At 44.8% G+C, this 20,374-nt stretch overlaps 1 protein-coding gene across 1 annotated transcript in view; it reads left to right on the top strand.

Moving 5' to 3' along the window:
- The first annotated feature begins 234 nt into the window (after positions 1–234).
- Positions 235–20,374, top strand: part of CACNG7 (calcium channel, voltage-dependent, gamma subunit 7) — a 31,151-nt gene continuing 11,011 nt past the window's right edge. The window contains exons 1-3 of the mRNA XM_006868320.1: positions 235–439; positions 1,489–1,575; positions 1,976–2,187. Of these exons, the coding sequence (XP_006868382.1) occupies positions 244–439; positions 1,489–1,575; positions 1,976–2,187 (495 nt within the window). The 5' untranslated portion in view covers positions 235–243. The remainder of the gene's footprint in view (positions 440–1,488; positions 1,576–1,975; positions 2,188–20,374) is intronic.

Here is a 20,374-nt window from a genome sequence, read left to right as displayed (position 1 = left end):
GACACCTCAGAAAACAGAGGTCATTGTAGGGGATCCTATCCTAGAGTTGATGTCTTTGGTCAGAGTCTAGAGTTTGGGGTCATGGGTCAGGATATGAACGTTAGAGCTGAGAGGTGGCCATTTTGGGGGTAGTGTCCAGTGTCCTAGTTGCTGCATGGGATTGGGGGGCTTTGGTTGTTTCCATCTGAGTTTACCACAGCTTTGACTCCATCAGGCCCCGCAGGGCGCCCCCCGCCACTGAGAATGAGTCACTGCAGCAGCCGAGCCCTGACCCTGCTGAGCAGCGTGTTTGGTGCGTGTGGCTTGCTCCTGGTGGGCATCGCGGTCAGCACTGACTACTGGCTCTACATGGAAGAAGGCACTGTGTTGCCACAGAATCAGACCACTGAGGTCAAGATGGCCCTACATGCTGGCCTCTGGAGAGTCTGCTTCTTTGCAGGTACAGAGCTCACCTGTCTTCCCCTCCCCTGTTTCCTCCACCTTACCTGGGGCCCAGGAGTCCTTGTCCACATTCCATTACTTGGTTCCAGAGACCTAGTCAGGGATCTGGTTCTGCTCTGAAAGATACTCAGATTCCGAATTTTGCACTCCTGTGGCGAACACCTTTCCAGAACATAGAGTCCAAATTTCTAGCCATCTGGGAGTCTCCTGCCTCCCTGGGGGCACTCTGGAGTCCTCCTTTAGAACCAGCAGGTTCGAACTTTGTTCCTTGGACGGTTCCACCGCAGAATGGAGAGAATCAAAAAATCCATGCCTCCCACCCAACCCAACCCAACACACTACCATAGAATCGATTCCCACTTACGGCGACCCTATAACATAGAGTACAACTACCCCATACGGTTTCTGAGGCTGTAAGTCTACACAAGAGCAGACAGACTCATCTTCCTCCTGAGGAGTGGCTGGTGGGTTCGAACATCTGACCTTTCAGTTAGCAACCCAATGCTTAACCCACGGTGCCACCAGCGTCCCTGAGTCATGCCTTCCAGTAAACACAAAAGATGTCCCCAGGTGGCACAACTGGTTAAGCACTCAGCTGTTAACCAACAGATTAGACTCTAACCTGAGATGCCTTTGAATAAATGTCTGGCAATCTGCTTCCAAAAAAGGTCACAGCCATGAATGCAGTTCCCTGGAGCACAGTTCTACTCTGTACACATGGAGGTCACCATAAGTTGAGAGTGATTCAAGGGCAGCTGGTTTAGTTTTGACTTACTAACCACCAAGATCCTGCCTTCTAGGGAGCTTGTATGAGGGCTTTATCACTACAAGGCCTCAGGAGTTCTGACCCACAGCCCTTTCTTGCTTCAGATCTGTTCTCCAAAAGGAGATTCAACGCTTCCATCCTGCCCACCCCACCTAAAAGAGTAGTGTAGGCTATCATCTTTGGGTTCAACTTCTCACCTTCATCCCGGGGTGCTCCTGAGAACCTCCTTGGGGGTTATGAGTCTCTCACCCAAACTTGCCTTCTTCTTTTCCCACCCCTAGGTCGTGAGAAGGGTCGCTGCGTGGCCTCGGAGTATTTCCTTGAACCCGAGATCAACTTGGTGACGGAAAACACAGAAAATATTCTGAGTGAGGGGAAGCAGAGACCTGGGCCACAAAGGGATTGGATCACAGCACGGATGGTTGGAGAGAGGGTGGAGCTAGAGAAGGGGTGGAGTCAGCAGAGAAAGGGGAGGAGTCGACGGGCAGGAGAGGGCTGAAAGGAGGCAATCATTGGATAAGGGGGAGGGGCCAGGTGGAAAGGGTGGGGCCTGGATGGTAAGAGAAGTTAGTAAGAGTAGGTGTGGTCTTTGGCGAGTGAAAACAGAGGAAGGGGTAGGGTCAAAAGTGGGTGTGGTCTGGGTTAAGGGGTGGAGCCAGAGATGAAGCTATCTAAGTGGAGCAGTCAGTGGGAAAGGTCAAGGGGAGGCGGTGTGTGTCCTGTCTTACCAGAGACTCCCCCCATGCCTCTTCCCGTCCCCTCCCCCAGAGACAGTGCGCACGGCTACCCCCTTCCCCATGGTCAGTCTCTTCCTTGTATTCACCGCCTTCGTCATCAGTAACATCGGCCACATCCGTCCACAGAGAACCATTCTGGCCTTCGTGTCTGGCATCTTCTTCATCCTATCGGGTGAGCTCAAGAAAAACACTTACGGTCAAAGGGCGGGTGGGGAAGGGGGCTATTTCAAATTCCAGGGATCTGTGGGTTCTTGTACCACTTCCTTGCTGTGTGACGATGGGTGAGATGCACAACCTCTCTGAGCCCCACTTTCTTTCTCTCTGTAAAATGAAAATGTCAATGCACATCTTACAAGATTTGTTTTGAGGGCCACACTATTAGCTAATGCTTACTGCATGCTAATTATGGACCAGGCTCTGTTCTGATACTTACAACAGCTCTATGAGGTAAATACTATTAATAGCCCCATTTCACAGATATGGAAACAAACACTCCAGAGCGATGAAATCATCTGCTGAAATCCGTACAACCAGGGAGAGGAAGAGCTGGTATTCAAATTTCACGCAATTCGCCTCCAGAGGCTCTATTTTAACAGCTACTGATATGTTAGCAATTTCCAGTTTACAAGGCTCTTGGTTTTCTGTGCAACCATTTGTTATAAGCAATCTTTTTAAAAATGCAGAAATGCTAAATTTTATAGTAAACACCCATGTATCTAGGAGCAATTGTGAGCAAGCATTTGACTTTGTTGTTGTTAGGGTGCCAATGAGTTGACTCCCCCTCATATCAACTTTATGCACAATAGGACGAAACACCGCCCGGTCCTGCGGCATCCGCACAATTTCTGTTACGTTTGTGCTGGTTGCTTCTGCCACTGTATAAATCCGTCTTATTTTCACTGACCTTCCACTTTACCAAGCATGATGTCCCTTTTAAGGCACTGATAGTATGTCCAAAGTATGAAAGACGAAGTCTGGCCATCCTGGCTTCTAAGGAGCATTTTGGCTATACTTCTTCAAATACAGATCTGTTTGTTCTTCTGGCAGCCCATGGTACTTTCAATATTCTTCTCCAACACCATAATTCAGTACATCAATTCATCTGTGATCTTCCTTATTAATTGTCCAACTTTCTAATGCAAATGAGACAATTGAAAATACCATGCCTTAGGTCAGACGTACTTTAATCCTCAAACTGACATCCTCGGGTGCCTGACTAGACTAGGCACAAATGGTGCACGCTCAGTTTCTAACCTAAAAGTCGGTAGTTTGGATCCATCCTGTGAAAGAATTGGCTGGCAGTATACTTCGGATCAACTTTCATAAGATTGTTGTTGTTGGGTGCCACTGAGTTGATTGTGACTCATATCGATACCATGTGACTTAAGAGAACGACCCCATGGGATTTCCTAGACTCATATGGAAGCAGATTGTCAGTCTTTCTCTCGTGAAGTCTTTGGGTAGGTTTGAACTGCCATCCGTTTAGTTAACAGCCAAGTGCTTTACTGTGGTGCCATCAGATTGCAGTCTAGAAAACCTATCCAGTTCAATTCTACTGTGAGCTGGAATCAACTCAATGATACCTGTTTTATTTTAGCCTTGCTTTATCCCATATCTGTTCAGCAATCGAGGAGCCATGGTGGTATAGTGGTTAAGTGCTGGACTGTGAACCAAGAAGTTGGTGGTTCAAATCCACCAGCTGCTCTGCAGGAGAAAGATGGGACCATCTGCTTACATCAAGATTTACAGTCTTGGAGACTCTATGGGGCTATTCTACTTTGTCCCGATCACAGTGGGTTTGGTTTTAGATTCTGTATTTCTAACCATGCTTTAATCTATCTTAATATATATATTTTTTAATGCATTACAAAATACATTACATGCATCAGGACACATCACCTTAAACACTTCACCGTGACTGTTTTAAATGAGAGCTCAATATTTGCACCTTTTAAAAAAATTCTTTGAGGTACAAGACATTTTTTTTTTTGCATGTGTGATTACACACACCCCTTTCTCAAAGCATCTTTGCCAAAGACTTATTATTACCACTGATTAGATTAAAATGAGGGTACTGAGGTCCTGGGAAGGAGCCATGGTAGTACAGTGGGGTAAGCATTTGACTGTTAACTGAAAGGCTAACAGCCAACCCACCAGTGCTGTGGAAGGCAGATAAAGGGAGCCTGTGCCATTAAAGTTTTCATCTTGGAAACTCTATGGAGCAAGCAGCTCTGTCCCGTCCTAGAGCATCACTAGGAGTCAGAATGGACTCAACAGCCTTGGGTTGGTTTTGCTCTGGTTTTGAGGCCCAGAGGGGAGCATGGCGTTGCTCAAGACACTGGAGATATTGGGTGCCTGTATCTCAAGTTCCACCCAGAGGTGAGTTCTTTCTGAAGTGCTAAAACCAGTTGCGTCAAGTCCATTCCAATATACAGTGGCCCTGTGTAGAACTCTGGTAGCGTAGTGGTTACGAATCGGGCTGCGAACCTTAAGGTCAGCAGTTCGAAACTACCAGTTGCTCCGCGGGAGAAAGATGAGGCTTTCTGCTCCTGTAAAGATTTACAGCCTCAGAAACCTGGTACAGGGTCACAATGAGTCGGTTCCGATGCCATGGCACACAGCCACCACCACTATGTAGAACTCTGATCCTTATCCTTTTTAATGGCTGGCATTTTGGAAGTAGATTGCCAAGCCTGTCTTCCATGGTGTCTCTGGGTGGACTTGAACCACTGATCTTTCAGGTAGCAACCAGGGCACATGAACTGTTTGCTATACCCAGGAACTCTTCTTCAGAGTCATAACCAACCAACCAATTAACCCTTGAACAACTCAGAGACTCAAGGCGGTACACCCCCTGTGTGTCAGAGTAGAACTGGGTTGCATGGTGTTTTCCTGTTTTTAACTTTTTTAAATTGTGACTTGAGTGAAGATTTACAGAGCAGACCATCAGTTTTACATTCAGCAAATCACACATTTCGTTTCATCTCAGTGACTGAGATCCCTTCAGTGTAACATCCTGAGTCCCATTTCCTTCCTGTGTGTCTTGTCTCCATTACTCCTTACCCAATCCTAAATTTTATCCTTAGGCAAACGCTTGATCTCAAATGCTGACGATTCTATGTGTACCTCACTGGTATTGTTGTCCCCCATATATACTGACCTACTGCTTGGTTGAAAACTGAGCCATGGGGCTCAGTTCAACTGAGTTCAGGTCCAGACCTGAAGGGTGACTAAGAATTATAGTCTTGAGGTTCCACCAGTCTCTATCTGACAGTTAGCCTGGATGTTGTTGTTTTTTTAAATATGATTTCAAGTTTTGTCCCACATTTTCTCCCACTGTATCCAGGACCTTCTATTGTGATCCCTTTCAGAGTATTTAGTAGTGGTACCGGGCACCTACTTCTGGTCTCAGGGTCCCATAGGGCTTTCAGTGGCTGACATTTTGGAAATAATTACCAGACTTTTCTTCTGAGGTGACTCTAGATGGATGTGAACATCCCATGTTTCAGGTAGCAGAACCCAGAGACTCTCAAGTCTCAACTCAATCCATTCCCATTCAATCCATCTCAGCTCAGCCCAGCCCAGCCCAGCCACCTCCGTTCAAACAACTTTAAACTCAGTTCAGCCCAACTCTCCTCATAGCATCCTGACTCAATTCTCCAATCGAATTCAAATCAATTCAACATCACTTAATTAAGTTCAGCTCAAGTCCTTTTAATTCGATTGATATTTGATGAGCAAACCTTTCCGTCGGTCTCATCCCCTCATCCCCGTTCTGTTTCTCTCTCTTTGGGGGCCACTCTCTGCTCTGCCACTCCCAAGCTAGCTGTGCAAATAGACAAGGATTTCTACATCTCCCTTCCCCCAGGCTCTTCTTCCCTCCTCACCGAGCTTTCAGGAGGCTAAACCTCCCCCGTGCTGCAACTTAACCTGACAAGCCCTTTTCCAGGGAAACCAGGGTGCCATCTCCGTGCAAACTTGAATCGTGGTGTGTAGAGCCAGACACCCAGCTAAAATAAGACATGCAGTATGTCACCATCTTAGTGTCAGGAGCTGAAAGATCTCTTCAGTTTTCCTACGGAAAAGAGTGGCCTCGAGAGAGAAAGTGGGGCAAGGGTGGGCAATATGGCTACCGCTGTCCAGCTCGGCCCTGAACTATGATCGTCTGTACCGGAAATATCACAAGTGGGTGACTTTGTGGAACAGAAATGTGTTTTCTCAATTTGTTATGTACTTTTGGGTAACGCTTCTTCCTTACACACACCTGTGATGGAGAGATGACTGCTGGGCACTCTGTGTGTCAGCATATGCTCTCTCTATATGGGATTTTCAATGCTTGATTTTTTTTCATGAAGTAGATTGCCAGACCTTTCTTCTGGAGCACCTCTGAGCAGACTCAAACTTCCTGCTTATTATTAGCAGCCAAGTATGTTAACCATGTGTACCACCATGGTCTCCCAAGGAGGCAAGGGAGACAGCATATTCATACTCCCATAAACAGCAGTTTTGAATTCTTTGCAATACCTGGTCCCAAACCAGAAAACCAACTCGTGGATTCTGCCTTATGACAACTCTACAGGACAGAGTAGAACTGCCTCCTAGGGTTTCCAAGGCTATATATAATAAAAAGATGGCCAGACCTTTTCTCCCAGAGTCTCTGGGCAGGTTCGAACCAATGACCTTTTGGTTTGAAGCTGAGAGCTTAATTGTGCCACTGGGGCTCCTTTCTTACAGCTTTGTTGTTAGGTGCCATCGAGTCGGTACCGACCCATAGCGACCTTATGCACAGCAGAACGAAACACTGCCCGATCCTGGGCCAACCTCACTACTGTTGCCACGCTTGAGTCCATCGATGCTGCCACTTGGCCAATCCATCTCGTTGGGGGTCTTCCTCTTTTCTCTGAGCCTCCACCTTGCCAAACATGATATCCTTTTCCAGAGACTGGTCCCTCCTGACAGTATGTCCTAAGTATGAGAGACGAAGTTTGGCCATCCTGGCCTCCAAGGAGCACTCTGGCTGTACTTCTTCCAAAACGAATCTATTGGTTCATTTGGACAGCCCATGGCACCTTCAATATTCTCCTCCAACACCATAACTCAAAGGCATCAATTCTACGGTCTTCCTTATTCACTGAGTTCTTACAGCTTAGGAGGCTAGAAGTCCATATTCAGGCCACCAGTTCTAGGGAGATGTTCTCTCTCCATCCCTTCTAGGAGACAATCTTTGTCTCAATTTCTCTGGCCAGCAATCTTTGCAGAATGGTCTGCCTCTGTTATCTTCAGGTGTTTTGGCCTTCCATCAATGTCTGTTTCTTTTGTGTGCCTAACATATACCTTTTATATTTCTAAAGCGAGATTGGTTTAAGAACACACTCTCACAGTCCTTGGGTGGTGCAAATGATTAAATGCTGAACTATTAACTGCAAGGTGGAGAGTTCAAGTCCACCCAGAGGCACTATAGAAGTAAGGCCTGGAGATTTGTTTCTGAAAGGTCAGCTGCTTAAAAAACCGTATGAAGCACTTTTACTCTGGTGCACGTGGGGTTGCCATGAGTTAGAACCAACTCAATGGCGCCTAACGGCACTGTCACTATTTGGTCAATATTTGGATCATGGTGCTAAGAATCTTTGTTTGTAGAGTTGTTGGGAAGACAAATCTTGGTCACGGATTGGCAAGATCCCTGACTAGAGCCAGATAGTAAATAATTTAGACACTGGTGGTCACAGGGTTGATTTGTTTATTGATGTTTTATTATGTTGTAGGTGAAAGTGTGCTCGTATTTAACACTTTGTATACAAAGTGTACAAAGAGGAGGTTTTCTGCTCCTGTTAAGATTTACAGCCTTGGACACCCTGTACAGGGTTGCTATGAGTCGGAACGGACTCCATGGCACACAACAACAACATACAAAGTATACAAAGGAGCTCTGGTAACATAGTGGTTACGAATCGGGCTGTGAACCGCACGGTCAGCAGTTCGAAACTACCAGCCATTCCGCAGGAGAAAGATGAGGCTTTCTGCTCCTGTAAAGATTTATAGCCTCGGAAACCCTATACAGGGTCGCTATGAGTTGGAAACGACTCCACGGTACATAACCACCACTACCACCATACAAATTGTTCCACGATATTGGTTACATGTTCTACAATGTGTCCGCCTTCTTGGGATTTCCATTCTGTTGGTTGTGGCTGTTTCATAACCTAGCTTCCCTGTCCTTGTTTACCTTCTCATCTCTGCCCTGAGGTAAAGGTTGCAGGTTTAGATGATGATTTAAGGGAGCACAGTACACATGGGAGATGTTGTATATTTTGTAAGCACGTCAATTTTGTGTATGGAAGGCGACCACCTGGTGCAGCTTCTGTTCTAAGTTCAAAGGGTATTTTAGGATGATAGTGTCCAGGGTTCCTCAAGTTTCTATCTGGACTTTTTTCTTGTTAGAAATTTGAGTTTTGTTCTACAATTTTTTTCTCCCTTTCTGTCTTTCTATCCAGGACCTTTTATGTGTCTTGGCTCACAATGGCTGGTACTGTTAACAGACACCATCCAGTCCTCCTCATTTTAGGACATGTAGGTTATTAATCTACGAACTAGTATCTACTTTGAGTTTATGGTTTCCTTCATTCTCTTTTGTTCCGAACGAGTAGAGACGTATAGTTGTATCTTAGATGGAGTCATAGGATTCTTTTTTTTTTTTTTTTTTTAAAAAGCTTTTTATTGTGAATTGAGTGAACGTTTACAGGGCAGATCATCAGTTTTACATTCAGCAAACCATTACAATGATTACAATCCCCTCCATGCACCATCAGCTAACAGTATTTATGTCTTATTATCTTTTCCTTTTTTTTTTTTTTTTGATGTACACACACCACATTGAAAATACATATTTGTTTAAATGTCCAAAGGACACATTTTGCAAGCCAGTCTCCTGCCTGTAGGCACACTGCCTTTCTCAGTCCGTGGGCCTAGAGTCCTCTGCTGCTCTGTCTCTCTGAGCTACCACCTCTGCCACCATCTCTGTTGTCACTGCTTTCTGGTTAGGACCCCTCCCTGCTCTCAGAGTAATAGGATTCTTGATGCTCAGCTCTCCCACTGTAGTGTGACAACAGATGTTGACAATAGGAATGAATGGGGCTATATTCCAATATTTTTTTATGGACAGTATTATTTATGGATACTGAAATTTGGGTTCCATGTAATTTTCATGTGTCATTACATAGTTTTCTTTTGTTTTTTTCCCCCTGTCATTTTGTTGTTGCTAAATGCCATTGGGTTGGATCCAACTCATAGCGATCCTTTACAGGGTTTCCAAGGAATGGTGGGTGGGTTTGAACTGCTAACCTTGTGGTTAGAAGTACAGTGCTGATCCTACAGCACGTAAAATCATGCTTAGCTCACAAACCACACAAAAACAGGCAGTAGGCCAAACCACTGCTGACTCCTTATCTAGATCATGGACCCAACCCAATGTCTGGTTTCTAGCTGTAGCTACTCAACAGTTTGTTCTTGGGTTGACGCAAGGCGACCCCATGTGACCCCATCTAACAGAGAACTGCCTCATAGGATTTCATAAGAGCCCTGGTGGTGCAGTGGGTTAAGTTGGGCTGCTAACCAAGAAGTCGGCAGTTCAGCTCCACTATCCATCCGCTCGGTGGGAGAAAGATGAGGCAATCTGTTTCTGTAAAGATTTATAGTTCTGAAAACCCAAATGAAGCAGTTCTACTCTGTCCTCAAACATCTCTTAGGCCCAATGGACTTGCTGGCGATGGGTTTGGTTCTGGTTGACTGCATTTTGAAAATGACAAAATGTAAACAAGAAACCATCATCGTGGAACTCATTCCAGTTCATGACGTCCCCGTGAGTCACAGAGGAGAACAGTCCCATGGGGGCATGCCCTTACTGACGCAAATCATCAGACCTGTCTCCCATGGTGCCATTGAGTGGGTTCAAACCGCCAACGTTTAGGTTAGTCGTTGAGCACAACCCATGCGTGTGTCACCCAGGGACCATAAAATGAAGGTGATTTAGAAAAAAAAAAAGGGGGGGGGGGGGGGGGGGAAGAGAAAAAAAAGGGGGGGGGGGGGGGGGGGGGGGGGGGGGGGGGGGGGGGGGGGGGGGGGGGGGGGGGGGGGGGGGGGGGGGGGGGGGGGGGGGGGGGGGGGGGGGAGAGGGAAAAGCATGATGGGAGAAGGATGTGGCAGATGACAAGCTATGGGGCAGTTCTCTGTCCTGAAGGGTCACTGTGAGTCAGAATCAACTCGATGGCAGTGGGTTTGGGGTTTGGAGGCAAGATTTGGAGCACCAATCTAGGTGCTTGATATGGAGAAGGAATAGTCTATGGACCAAGTTTCCAGTGAGGCTATCCAAAGCTCAAAGAGAGACAGGAATTGCCCGAGGTCTGGGAATTAGTGAGGTTGGCTTTCCACCCAGGAGCAAGGTGACAACAGGGACAGTGAGTCATGTCCATGTTGTCTCTACTGCTGTAGTCAACCTGTTTCCAAAAGTTTGCCTTTTCCATGAAAGCCCTGTAGATCACAATAGAATATCGCATGATACAGTGCCGGAAGATGAACCACAGGCTTGGGCCCTAAAGTAAATCCCCATCTATTGAGTTTTCCAACTCACAGTTTACAAGACCGTAAATCTTTACAGAAACAGCCAGCCTCATCTTTCTCCCGTGGAACAGCTGGTGGGTTTGAACTGCCGACCTTGTAGTTAGCAGCCTTAGGGGACCAGTGTTGCGGGTGACCTTGAGGGAGACAGACTGGTAATTGACAAATCCAGGAGGAAGTTTCTGTAGTGGCCCAGTAACAGATAAGGATTGAGCTGTGGCTAGTACCGTGAGGATAAATCCAATAGGGCAAGTTGTTGTTGTGAAGTGCCATTGAGTCAGTTCTAACCCATAGCGACCCTGTATAGGGTTTCCAAAGAGTAGCTGGTGAACTTGAACAGCTGACCTTGCAGTTCAAACGGCTTTGCAGTCCAGAGCATTAACCCACAGCACCACAATAGCACAAGAGAGAGGGATCATGACAGAATGATCAATGGGTATGATTGGTGACAGAGTGGGTGGGAGGGGAAGACAGTGAGATTGATTTTCTTTTTCCAGCAGGGGCTGGAAGAGGTACTCTCCCATTCATGATCCAGATTCATCCCTGCTCCCCCAAGCTGTTGTGTGCTTATTCATTCATTTGTCAGACATTTCTGGGGACAGACTCCATGGGTGGGGACACTGTCTGTACTGGGCATCAGAGACCCAAAACACATTGCTGTCGAGTCAACTCTGATTCACAGTGACCCTATAGATTACAGTAGAAGTGCTTCATAGGATCTCCATGGGTATAATCTTTACAGATTTACAGCCTTGGAAACCCTATACGGGGTCACTATGAGTCAGAACTGACTCCACAGCACACACCCACCACTACCACCAGTCTTTATAGGAGCAGACCACCAGGTCTTTCTCACAGAGCAGCTGGGGGATTCAAACCACCGACCTTCCGTTAGCAGCCAATTGCTTTGACGACTGCCGCCAAACCCTAAACCTACTGCCATGGAGTCACTTCTGACTTATCGTGAGCTTACAGGGCAGATTAGAATTACCCCATAGATTGGCATCTTTATCAAATGGCCACATCTTTCCCCCAAGGAGTGTCCGGTGGATTTGAACCTCTTGGTTAGTGATCAAATCTTTAACCACTGCATCACCAGGGCTCCTTATAACACTGAATGTTGTTGTTAAGTGCTGTCGAGACAGTTCCAACTCACAGTGACCCCTCCTCCCCCATAGAGTTTCCAAAGAGTGGTTGGTGGATTTGAACCATAGCAAAACAAGGTCATGAATCTTCTCCTCGTGAATTTCACAAGTCTATCAAGTGCAACCACACTTGCAAAGAACAGCTGATGATATTAACAACCTGTACAACACCTACCAAGGAGCTCTGGGAGTGTAGTGGTTACGAATTGGGTTGCTAACCTCAGGGTCAGCAGTTCTAAACTACCAGCTGTTCCACAGGAGAAAGTTGAAGCTTTCTGCTCCCGTAAAGGTTTATAGCCTCAGAAACCCTATACATGGAACCTACTCCATGGCACATAATAACAACAATCACACTTACCACCATAAACCCAAGGCCATGGAGCTGATTCCAACTTCCTGGCCACTCTAGAGGGCAGAATAGATTTCCAGGACTGTTGTCTGTATGGAAGCAGATAGCCACATCTTTCTCCCAAAGAGAGGCTGGTGGGATCGAACTGCCAACCTTTCGTTAATAGCCGAGCGCTTTAACCAGTGCGCCGCCAGAGATTCTAAACATGTCTCTGCCCAAACCCACTGTTGTGGAGTCTATTCTGGCTCATCGCAACCCTATAGAACAGAGTGGAACAGTTCCATAGGGTTTCCAAGCTTGTTATCCCTACAGCTGCAGACTGCCACAGCTGTCTCCCACAGAGAAACCACCAAGGTTTCAGTTAGCAAATGAGTACTTTACTGTTCCTGTCACACACCGCTGAAATCCCCCTGATGCATTCCCCATTGCTCTTTGGATCCATCTAAACTGCTCCCCCTGTTGTTCTTACAACTTCTTGCCCTTAAACTGATCACTGCTCAGATCCCTGAGCTCATTTCTTAAGACGATGCGCTTCTAATTCCTTATAACATCAGCCGCAATGCTACCAGTTTCCGACTCATGTGTGTCAGAGTAGAACTGTACGCTGCAATCTTTCTCATGTAGACCCCCAGGGCTTCGGGTGAACTTGAACCTCCAAAATTTTGGTGAGCAGCGAGTGTATTAACTAATTGTGTTGTTGTTGTTGTTGTTAGGTGCCACCAAGTTGGTACCAACTCATAGTGACCCTATGCACAGCAGAATGAAACACTGCCCCATCCTGGGCCAACCTCACTACTGTTACCACGCTTGAGCCCATGGATGCTTCCACTTTGCCAATCCATCTCGCTGGGGGTCTTCCTCTTTTTCTCTTGCTCTCCACCTTACCAAACATGATATCCTTCTCCAGTGATTGGTTCCTCCTGACAATATGTCTGAAGTATGAGAGACAAAGTCTGGCCATCCTGGCCTCCAAGGAGCACTCTGGCTGCACTTCTTCCAACACGGATCTGTTTGTTCTTTTGGCAGCCCATGGCACTTTCAATATTTTCCACCAAAACCATAACTCAAATGCATCAATTCTTCTATGATCTTCCTTTATTCACTGTCCAACTTTCACATTCATCTGAGGTTATTGAAAACAACATGGCTTGGATCAGGTGCACCTTAGTCCTCAAGCTGACATCTTTGCTCTTCAACACTTTAAAAAGGTGTTGTGCAGAAGACTTGCCTAATGCAATACGTCATTTGATTTCTTGACTGCTGCTTCCATGAGGGTTGATGGTTGAGCCAAGAAAAATGAAGTCTTTGACAACTTCCATCTTTTCTCCATTAATAAGAATGTTGTTTATTGGTCCAATGGTGAGGACTTTTGTTTTCTTGACATTGAGATGCAATCCATACCTGTTTGTACCTCCTTCTATTCCTTGAAAATGCTAAGATTAGCTCCATTTCAGGACTTTTTCTCTCACTGTCCCTCTCGATGGCACAGCAGGTTGAGCACTGGGCTGCTGACTGTAAGGTCGGTGGTTCAAACCCACCATCCGAGGGAGAAAGATGAGGCCATGCGTGCCTGTAGAGATGTAATCTCTGGAATCCTGTGGAGCACTTCTACTCTGATACACTTGGGTTGCTGTGAGTTGAAATCGACTTGGTAACCAATAACAACAAAAGGTAGGGCCGACGTTATCCTTCTTTCAGGGCTGTGGTAAGAATATGTAAGAAAGCATTTGCCATTTCAGAATTTTTCTTTTAACACTTTTTGCTGTGAATTGGGTGAAAGTTTGCAGAACAGATCAGTTTTCCATTCAACGGTTCATCACATTTTGTTTTGTCTGGTTGATTGCAATTTCCACATTGCAACATCACTTATTCCACGTCCTCCCTGTGTTTCGTGTTTCTATGCCTCCTTTTATATCTCTTCCTGCCTTCTGAGCTTTGTCCTTGGGCCAATGCTGTCCTTATGATCTTAAATGGGTGGTTGTTCTAAGGAGTGTGGCTCTCCCTAGTGTTACTGTTCACCTTATAGGCCTTTCTATTGTTTGACTGGAGTCCTGCTCTTAATGCACCGGACTGAAAAGTTGGTTTGAACCATAAGGTTGGTGGTTCAAGTTCACCAACTGCTATACAGGGTTTCCAAGGAATGGCTGGTGGGTTTTGACAGCAATATTGACAAACCAACTCTTGTTTGTATCTGCAGAGCTGAGAGTAAGTGCTGGTACCAAGTACACACTGAAATATTTGTTACAAACGGAAATACTGGCTATTGTTAGGTGCTGTCGGATGAGTTCTGACTCTTAGTGCCCCTATGCACAGTCGAATTAAACACTGCCTGGTCCTGTACTAGCCTCACAGTTGTTATCATTGTGTCAATTCATCTTGTTGGGAATCTTCCTCTTTTCCATGACCCTCCATTTCACCTAATATGATGTCCTTCACCAGGGACTGGTAGGTACCTCCTGACAAAATCCAAAGTATGTGAGACAAAGTCTCACCATTCTTGATTCTAAGGAGCATTCTGGGTTTTCTTCTTCCAAGACAGATGTGTTTATTCTTCTGACAATTCATGGTATAACCAATATTCTTCACCAACACCTTAATTCAAAGGCATTGATTCTTCTTTGGTCTTCCTTAGTCATCATCCAGCTTTCACAAGCATATGAGGTGACTGAAAATACCATGGTTAGGGTCATGTGCACCTTAATTTTTAAGGTGAAGGCTTTCCTTTTCAACATTTTGAAGCAATACTTGTAGAATGAATGAATGATAAGAACACTGCAGGCATTTGGGGTAAAGGAAGATAATATTAATGTGACACAGTAGGGTGGAGAATGAGAGTAACCAGAGAAGGTTTCCAAAAGAATGTGGCATTTGAGTTGATCTTGAAAGGGCGAGGGAGAAAATTCTAAGTGAAGAAAAAAAGTGCCTTGTGTGGAGGAAGAATTCACAGTATGTGTTAAAGCCCTAAGAAAGCCAAACATGGAGGGAAGGAGAGATGTGGGGAGCTGTCCTTGGTCCTGAAACTGTATTCCTGTACACCAGATTGCTCCTATTCAGTTTGGAATGTAGGTAATTCTTACCTGCTGCGCTGTTAGAAACTAGAAGCAGATGTAACAGGGTGGAGGTGGTGGGGGGAGTGTTGGGTTACAAAAAAAATAAAGGGGGAGGGAGAGAGAGAGAAAAAAAAAGCGTAAGAGAAAAAGGAAAAAGGAAGGTTATTTTTGGAGAAGCAGTTGTTGTTGATAATTGCCTACGCCTCCATCCCACCTCATGGCGACCCCATGTGAGCAGAGTAGGACTGTTCCATCGGACTGTGACAGGACCAGGAAGAAGAAAGGATTTTACATGCAAGACATTTTGTGATCACTGATCACAAAAACCTTTTTGTCCTTTCTGTTTCCTTCTCCTTCACCATCACTGCTGACACTTGGCTTGTGGAGGATGGGTGTTGGTTATTTAGAACTCTAATAATGTGATCATGGGACTGAAGTGTAAGTTTGGGGGTAGGGCGGGAGATGAGGCAGGAGGTGTCAGTCGGAACTAGATTGTTGAAAAAGTCTAGATATTACTTTTTTCTCACCACCCATCTGTCAACGTGGCTTGCATGTTTGCTATGATGCTGAAAGCTATGTCACTGGTAATTTCAAATACCAGCAGGGTCCCCCATGATGCACAGGTTTTAGTGAAGCTTCCAGATTAATACAGACGAGAAGGAAAAGCCTGGTAAATCTATTTCTGAAAACCATTGAATATTCTCTGATATCATGCTGGAAGATGAGCCTGAGGTCTAGAAGGCACTCAAAATACACGGGCAGCAACAATGGACTCAAGAAGACCATTAGTTATGAAGATAATACAGAACCAGGTAGAATTTTATTCTATTGTATACGTGTGAGTTGGAGTCAGCTTGATGACCGTTAACAACGACCAAAACATACAAGGAAGTTTCAAAAAGTTTGTGGAAGAATAATGCTATCTTTTAATTCCATTTTCTCACAAACATCTTAAGCCCTCTTTACTTTTTTCCTGCGGATATCAGAGAGCCAAGGAATGAGTTTGAGCACAGGGGAATACAATTTGACTGGAATTCAGGAGGAGATAATACCTGAAGTAAGGGAAGGGGTGGCAGAGTCTGATACATACAGGAAGTAGATGGTGCCTGGTTACCACTACCTGATTCTCTGAAAGGGATCACATTAGAAGGTCCTGGATAGAGTGGGAGAAAATGTGGAATGAAACTAAAAATTATATATATAAACAGGTTTATTGGTTATATAGAGACTGATGTTGTTGTTGTTGTGAAGTGCCGTCGAATCCATCGGTTCCGACCCATAGGAACCCTGTATAGGGTTTCCAAGGAGCAGCTGGTGGAGCTTGAACTGCTGACCTTGCAGTTCAAATGGCTTTGCAGTCTGGCACATTAACCCACAGCACCACACCAGGACTGATAGAACCCTAAAAATATGGCCCTCTGTCACCCTTCAGGTCTGGAACTGAATTCATCCCCATGGCTCACTTTTGAGCCAAGCAACAGATAAATATATTGGAGAGACAGCAGTATTAGTGAGGTATCACACCATAGGATGGCCAACCATTAGAGATCAAAAGAGAATGAGGAATGGAAACAAGAAGCAAAGGGAGGAAGCAATCAGGGGATTGCAATCATTGGAATGAATTGAAGTGTATGATTTGTTGAATGTGAAACTGATGCTCTTATTCAGTAAACCATCACTCAATTCACAACAAAACGTTCAAAAAAAAAAAAAAAAAGAATTAGGGCAATGGTACAGCCAACATAGAGATTAAGGTGTTAGTTGGAGGCAAGGGACTTAGGGATACAGAAAGGGGTTCAAGTCCATGAGGAATTTGAGGAGCAAAAGAGCCCTGACTTGGTGGCCTCCATGATGAGGCAGAGCAGCGATATGTCTATTGCATTTAAAAAAAATGTTTTATTGTGAATTATGTGATAGTTTACATGGGAGAACATTAGTTTTACATTCATCCTATTGTATATCATTTCATTGCCATGGTTACAATCCCCTCCATGCATCATCAACCAAGCAAAGGGTATACCCTGCAAGCCTGCCCCCTACATTCCCCCCCCACCCCCAGTCTTGAGCACACAGTCGCTCTCCCTCTCTGGGTCTAAAGTCCCCAGCTGTTCCATCTCTCCACGCCATCATCTCTGCCTCCATTTTAGGCATCACTGCTTCTCTGGGTAGGGTCCCGCTCTCTGCTCTTCTCCCTTGATGGTCCCAGGGACCTCCACTCCTAGACTGAAGAGTTAATCACTCCCCTCCTTGCTACAAAACGTCTACCTTTACATTTCCAACCCTCACAATCAGTCCTGATAACAATTATTCACTGTTGTATCACAAGAGACCTATCTGCATTTTGTTTCATCAGCCCCGCCTAGACAGATTGTGACTATTGCATTTGACTTGGATACCTGAGTGAGTGGTAGACTCCCATCAAAATTCCTTTCCCATAATTCTGCTCATATTGAAGACCCAACTCACATGTTTTTCCACCATGGGTCTCTCTTCTTGAGTATCCAAATGATGAATCCAGAAGCTGCAAGTGCTACAAAAATTCAGAGCAAGAAGAGATTATTTATTTGAAGGAATGGAGGAATCGTAGGCTTTGGTGTGGATTGAAAAAGAGAGAGCAGTGAATGAGTTTTTCTAGAAGTTCCAGTTGTTACTTACACATTAAGTCAAGGTGACCTGATGTGCAACAGAGCAAAACATTGTCCGGTCCTGTGTCATCTTCACCAATGGGTATGCGTAAGCCCATTGCTGCTGATCCTATGTCAATCCATCCATTCAGTTAGGGCTCACTTTGTGCTGGATATGATACTTGATGCTAGAAATGCAATAGGGAACAAGATAAACTAGGTATTGGCAGTTCAAGTTCACCAGCCGCTCCTTGGAGACCCTATACAGGGTCGCTATGGGTCAGAACCGACTCAATGGCACTTAACAACAACAACAAAGGGAAGGGCACTGATGGTGGTCATTATCCTACCTCAGTCACCCAGTTTTCAAAACCAAAGCTTCCAAACTCATAGCATAGACATGGAGAGTATATTCCTCTACCTAGGTTGAATATTTTGTTAATATTTTGCCAAGTTTGTTCTCTGTCTGTCCCTAAACACACACACACACACACACACACACACACACACACAGAATTTTTGCTTTTGTTTATTTTTGACTTTACTGTTTGAATAAGGAAGATCATAGAAGAATTGGTACATTTGAATTGTGGTGTTGGTGAAGAATATTGAAAGTACCATGGACGGCCAGAAAAACAAACAAATCTATCTTGGAAGCAGTGCAGCTAGAGAGCTCCTTAGAAACAAGAATGGAGAGATTTCATCTCTCATTCTTTGGACATGTTGTCAGAAGGGACCAGTCCCTGGAGAAGGACATCATGCTTGGAAAAGTGGAGGGTCACTGAAAAAGAGGAAGACCCGCCCACAATGAGACGGATTGGCACAGTGGCAGCAGCACTTGACTCAAGCCTAAGAATTGTCATGATGGCACAGAACCGGGAAGTGTTTTGTTCTTTCGTGCATAGGTTGGTATGAGTCGATGGCACCTACCAACGTAACAACATTTGAAAGTAAGTTGCAAGTATTAGGAATGGTCCCTCTCTAAAAATGTCTGTTAAGAATGAGGACATGCTTCTACATACTGTTGTCAGCTGCTGTTGGGTCCACTCCCACTCCTGGGGACAGGATGAAATGTTGTGTTGGGTCCTGTGTCATCGTCATGGTCATTGGCATGCTTGAGGCAGTCAGTCCCTGTCACCGAGGATATCCTCTGTCCTCACTGATCCTCAACTCCATCCGGCAAGGATTTCCTCTTCTATGGATCCGATCACTCACTCCTGATGATGTGTGCAATCACACAATGTTCTGTGGTGACCCCCAAGGTTGTCTTTTGATGATGATGATGATGATGATGATGATTGTAATTTGGGTAAAAGTTTAGAGCAAATTGTGTTGCTGCTTTTTGAAGTTTTTATTGTGAATTGAGTGAGAACATCAGTTTGACACTCATCATTTCATTGCAATGATTACAATTTCCTCTGTGCAGCTTCATCAGCAATATTTGATTCTATTCCCTCTGTTTTTTTGTGTTTTTTATTATTTTTTTTTTTGGGGGGGGGGTGTACACAAAAGCACTCAGGAATAGATAATAATTTAAACAACCAAAGGGCACATTCTGCAAGCCCACCACCTCCTGGTTGCCAGCACCCAGTCCCTCTCTTTCCATGAGTCCGGAGTCCTAGAGCAAATTGGTTTTCCAGTCAACCATCTATGCACATTAATCTATAGGGTTATCAATGGCAAATCTTTGGAAACAGATTTCTGGTTTTTTCTTTCCATTGGTGGAATCTAGAAGCTCCACTGAGATCTGCGCACTGTGGATGACCCCGCTGGTATTTGAAATTCTGGAGGCATAGTTCCCAGCATTACAGCAACACGCAAGGCCCCACCATGTATGACAAACTGACAGATATCTACATAACTCCAACATCGTTATCACACCTAGAAATTTACAATCATTCATAATACTATCTGGCCCTTTTCAGATTGCTTCGGTTTAAAAAGGTTTTATTGCTTTGCCCCACAATTAGGATTCCATCTAAATTTATGCATGACATTTAGTTAAGAAGTCTCTTTTCATCTGGAATAGCTCCTCGGATTTTGTTTTTTTTTGTTTTAGTTTGTTTTGACCACATTGACTTATAAAATATATTTCGTTACAAAAATTTCTAAACATACAAAAAACACAGACTAGTATAATGAAATCCCATATACCCTTCTCTCGGTTTCAGCAGTGATCCACATAGGGTGGATTTTTTTTCACTCTGAACCCTTCTCCATTTCACTGTTGTTGTTAAGCCCCGTTAAGTCAATGCTGAATTCATAGTGATCCTGTATAGGGTTCCCAAAGAGCGGCTGGTGGGTTTGAACCACCGACCTTGTGGTTAACAGTCCAGGGCTGGTTATTTTAAAGCTAGTCTTCAGCATGGTGCCATTTTATCCAGACATATTTCACTCTATCTCTGGGATAGAAATACTCTTCTTTTTATTTATTTTATTTATTTACTTCTAATGATGTTGTTGTAGAGCATACACCAATGCCACATTTCCTGCACGTACAATGCAGTGTCATGGATTTTATGTTGCAAGTTGCATTTGTCGGTCTGACTACAGAGATAGTTGTTGAAAGAGCACAACTCTTGCAATACTTCATTTCTTTATTGAGTCATTAATTTTCCTTCATTGTGCTTGTTGCCAAAACATACATGAATT

Source organism: Chrysochloris asiatica, unplaced genomic scaffold (assembly GCF_000296735.1).
Source record: "Chrysochloris asiatica unplaced genomic scaffold, ChrAsi1.0 scaffold00116, whole genome shotgun sequence".
Classification (NCBI taxonomy): domain Eukaryota; kingdom Metazoa; phylum Chordata; class Mammalia; order Afrosoricida; family Chrysochloridae; genus Chrysochloris; species Chrysochloris asiatica.
The sequence above is the reverse complement of the archived record's forward strand: the minus strand, read 5'-3'. Positions and strand labels throughout refer to the sequence as shown.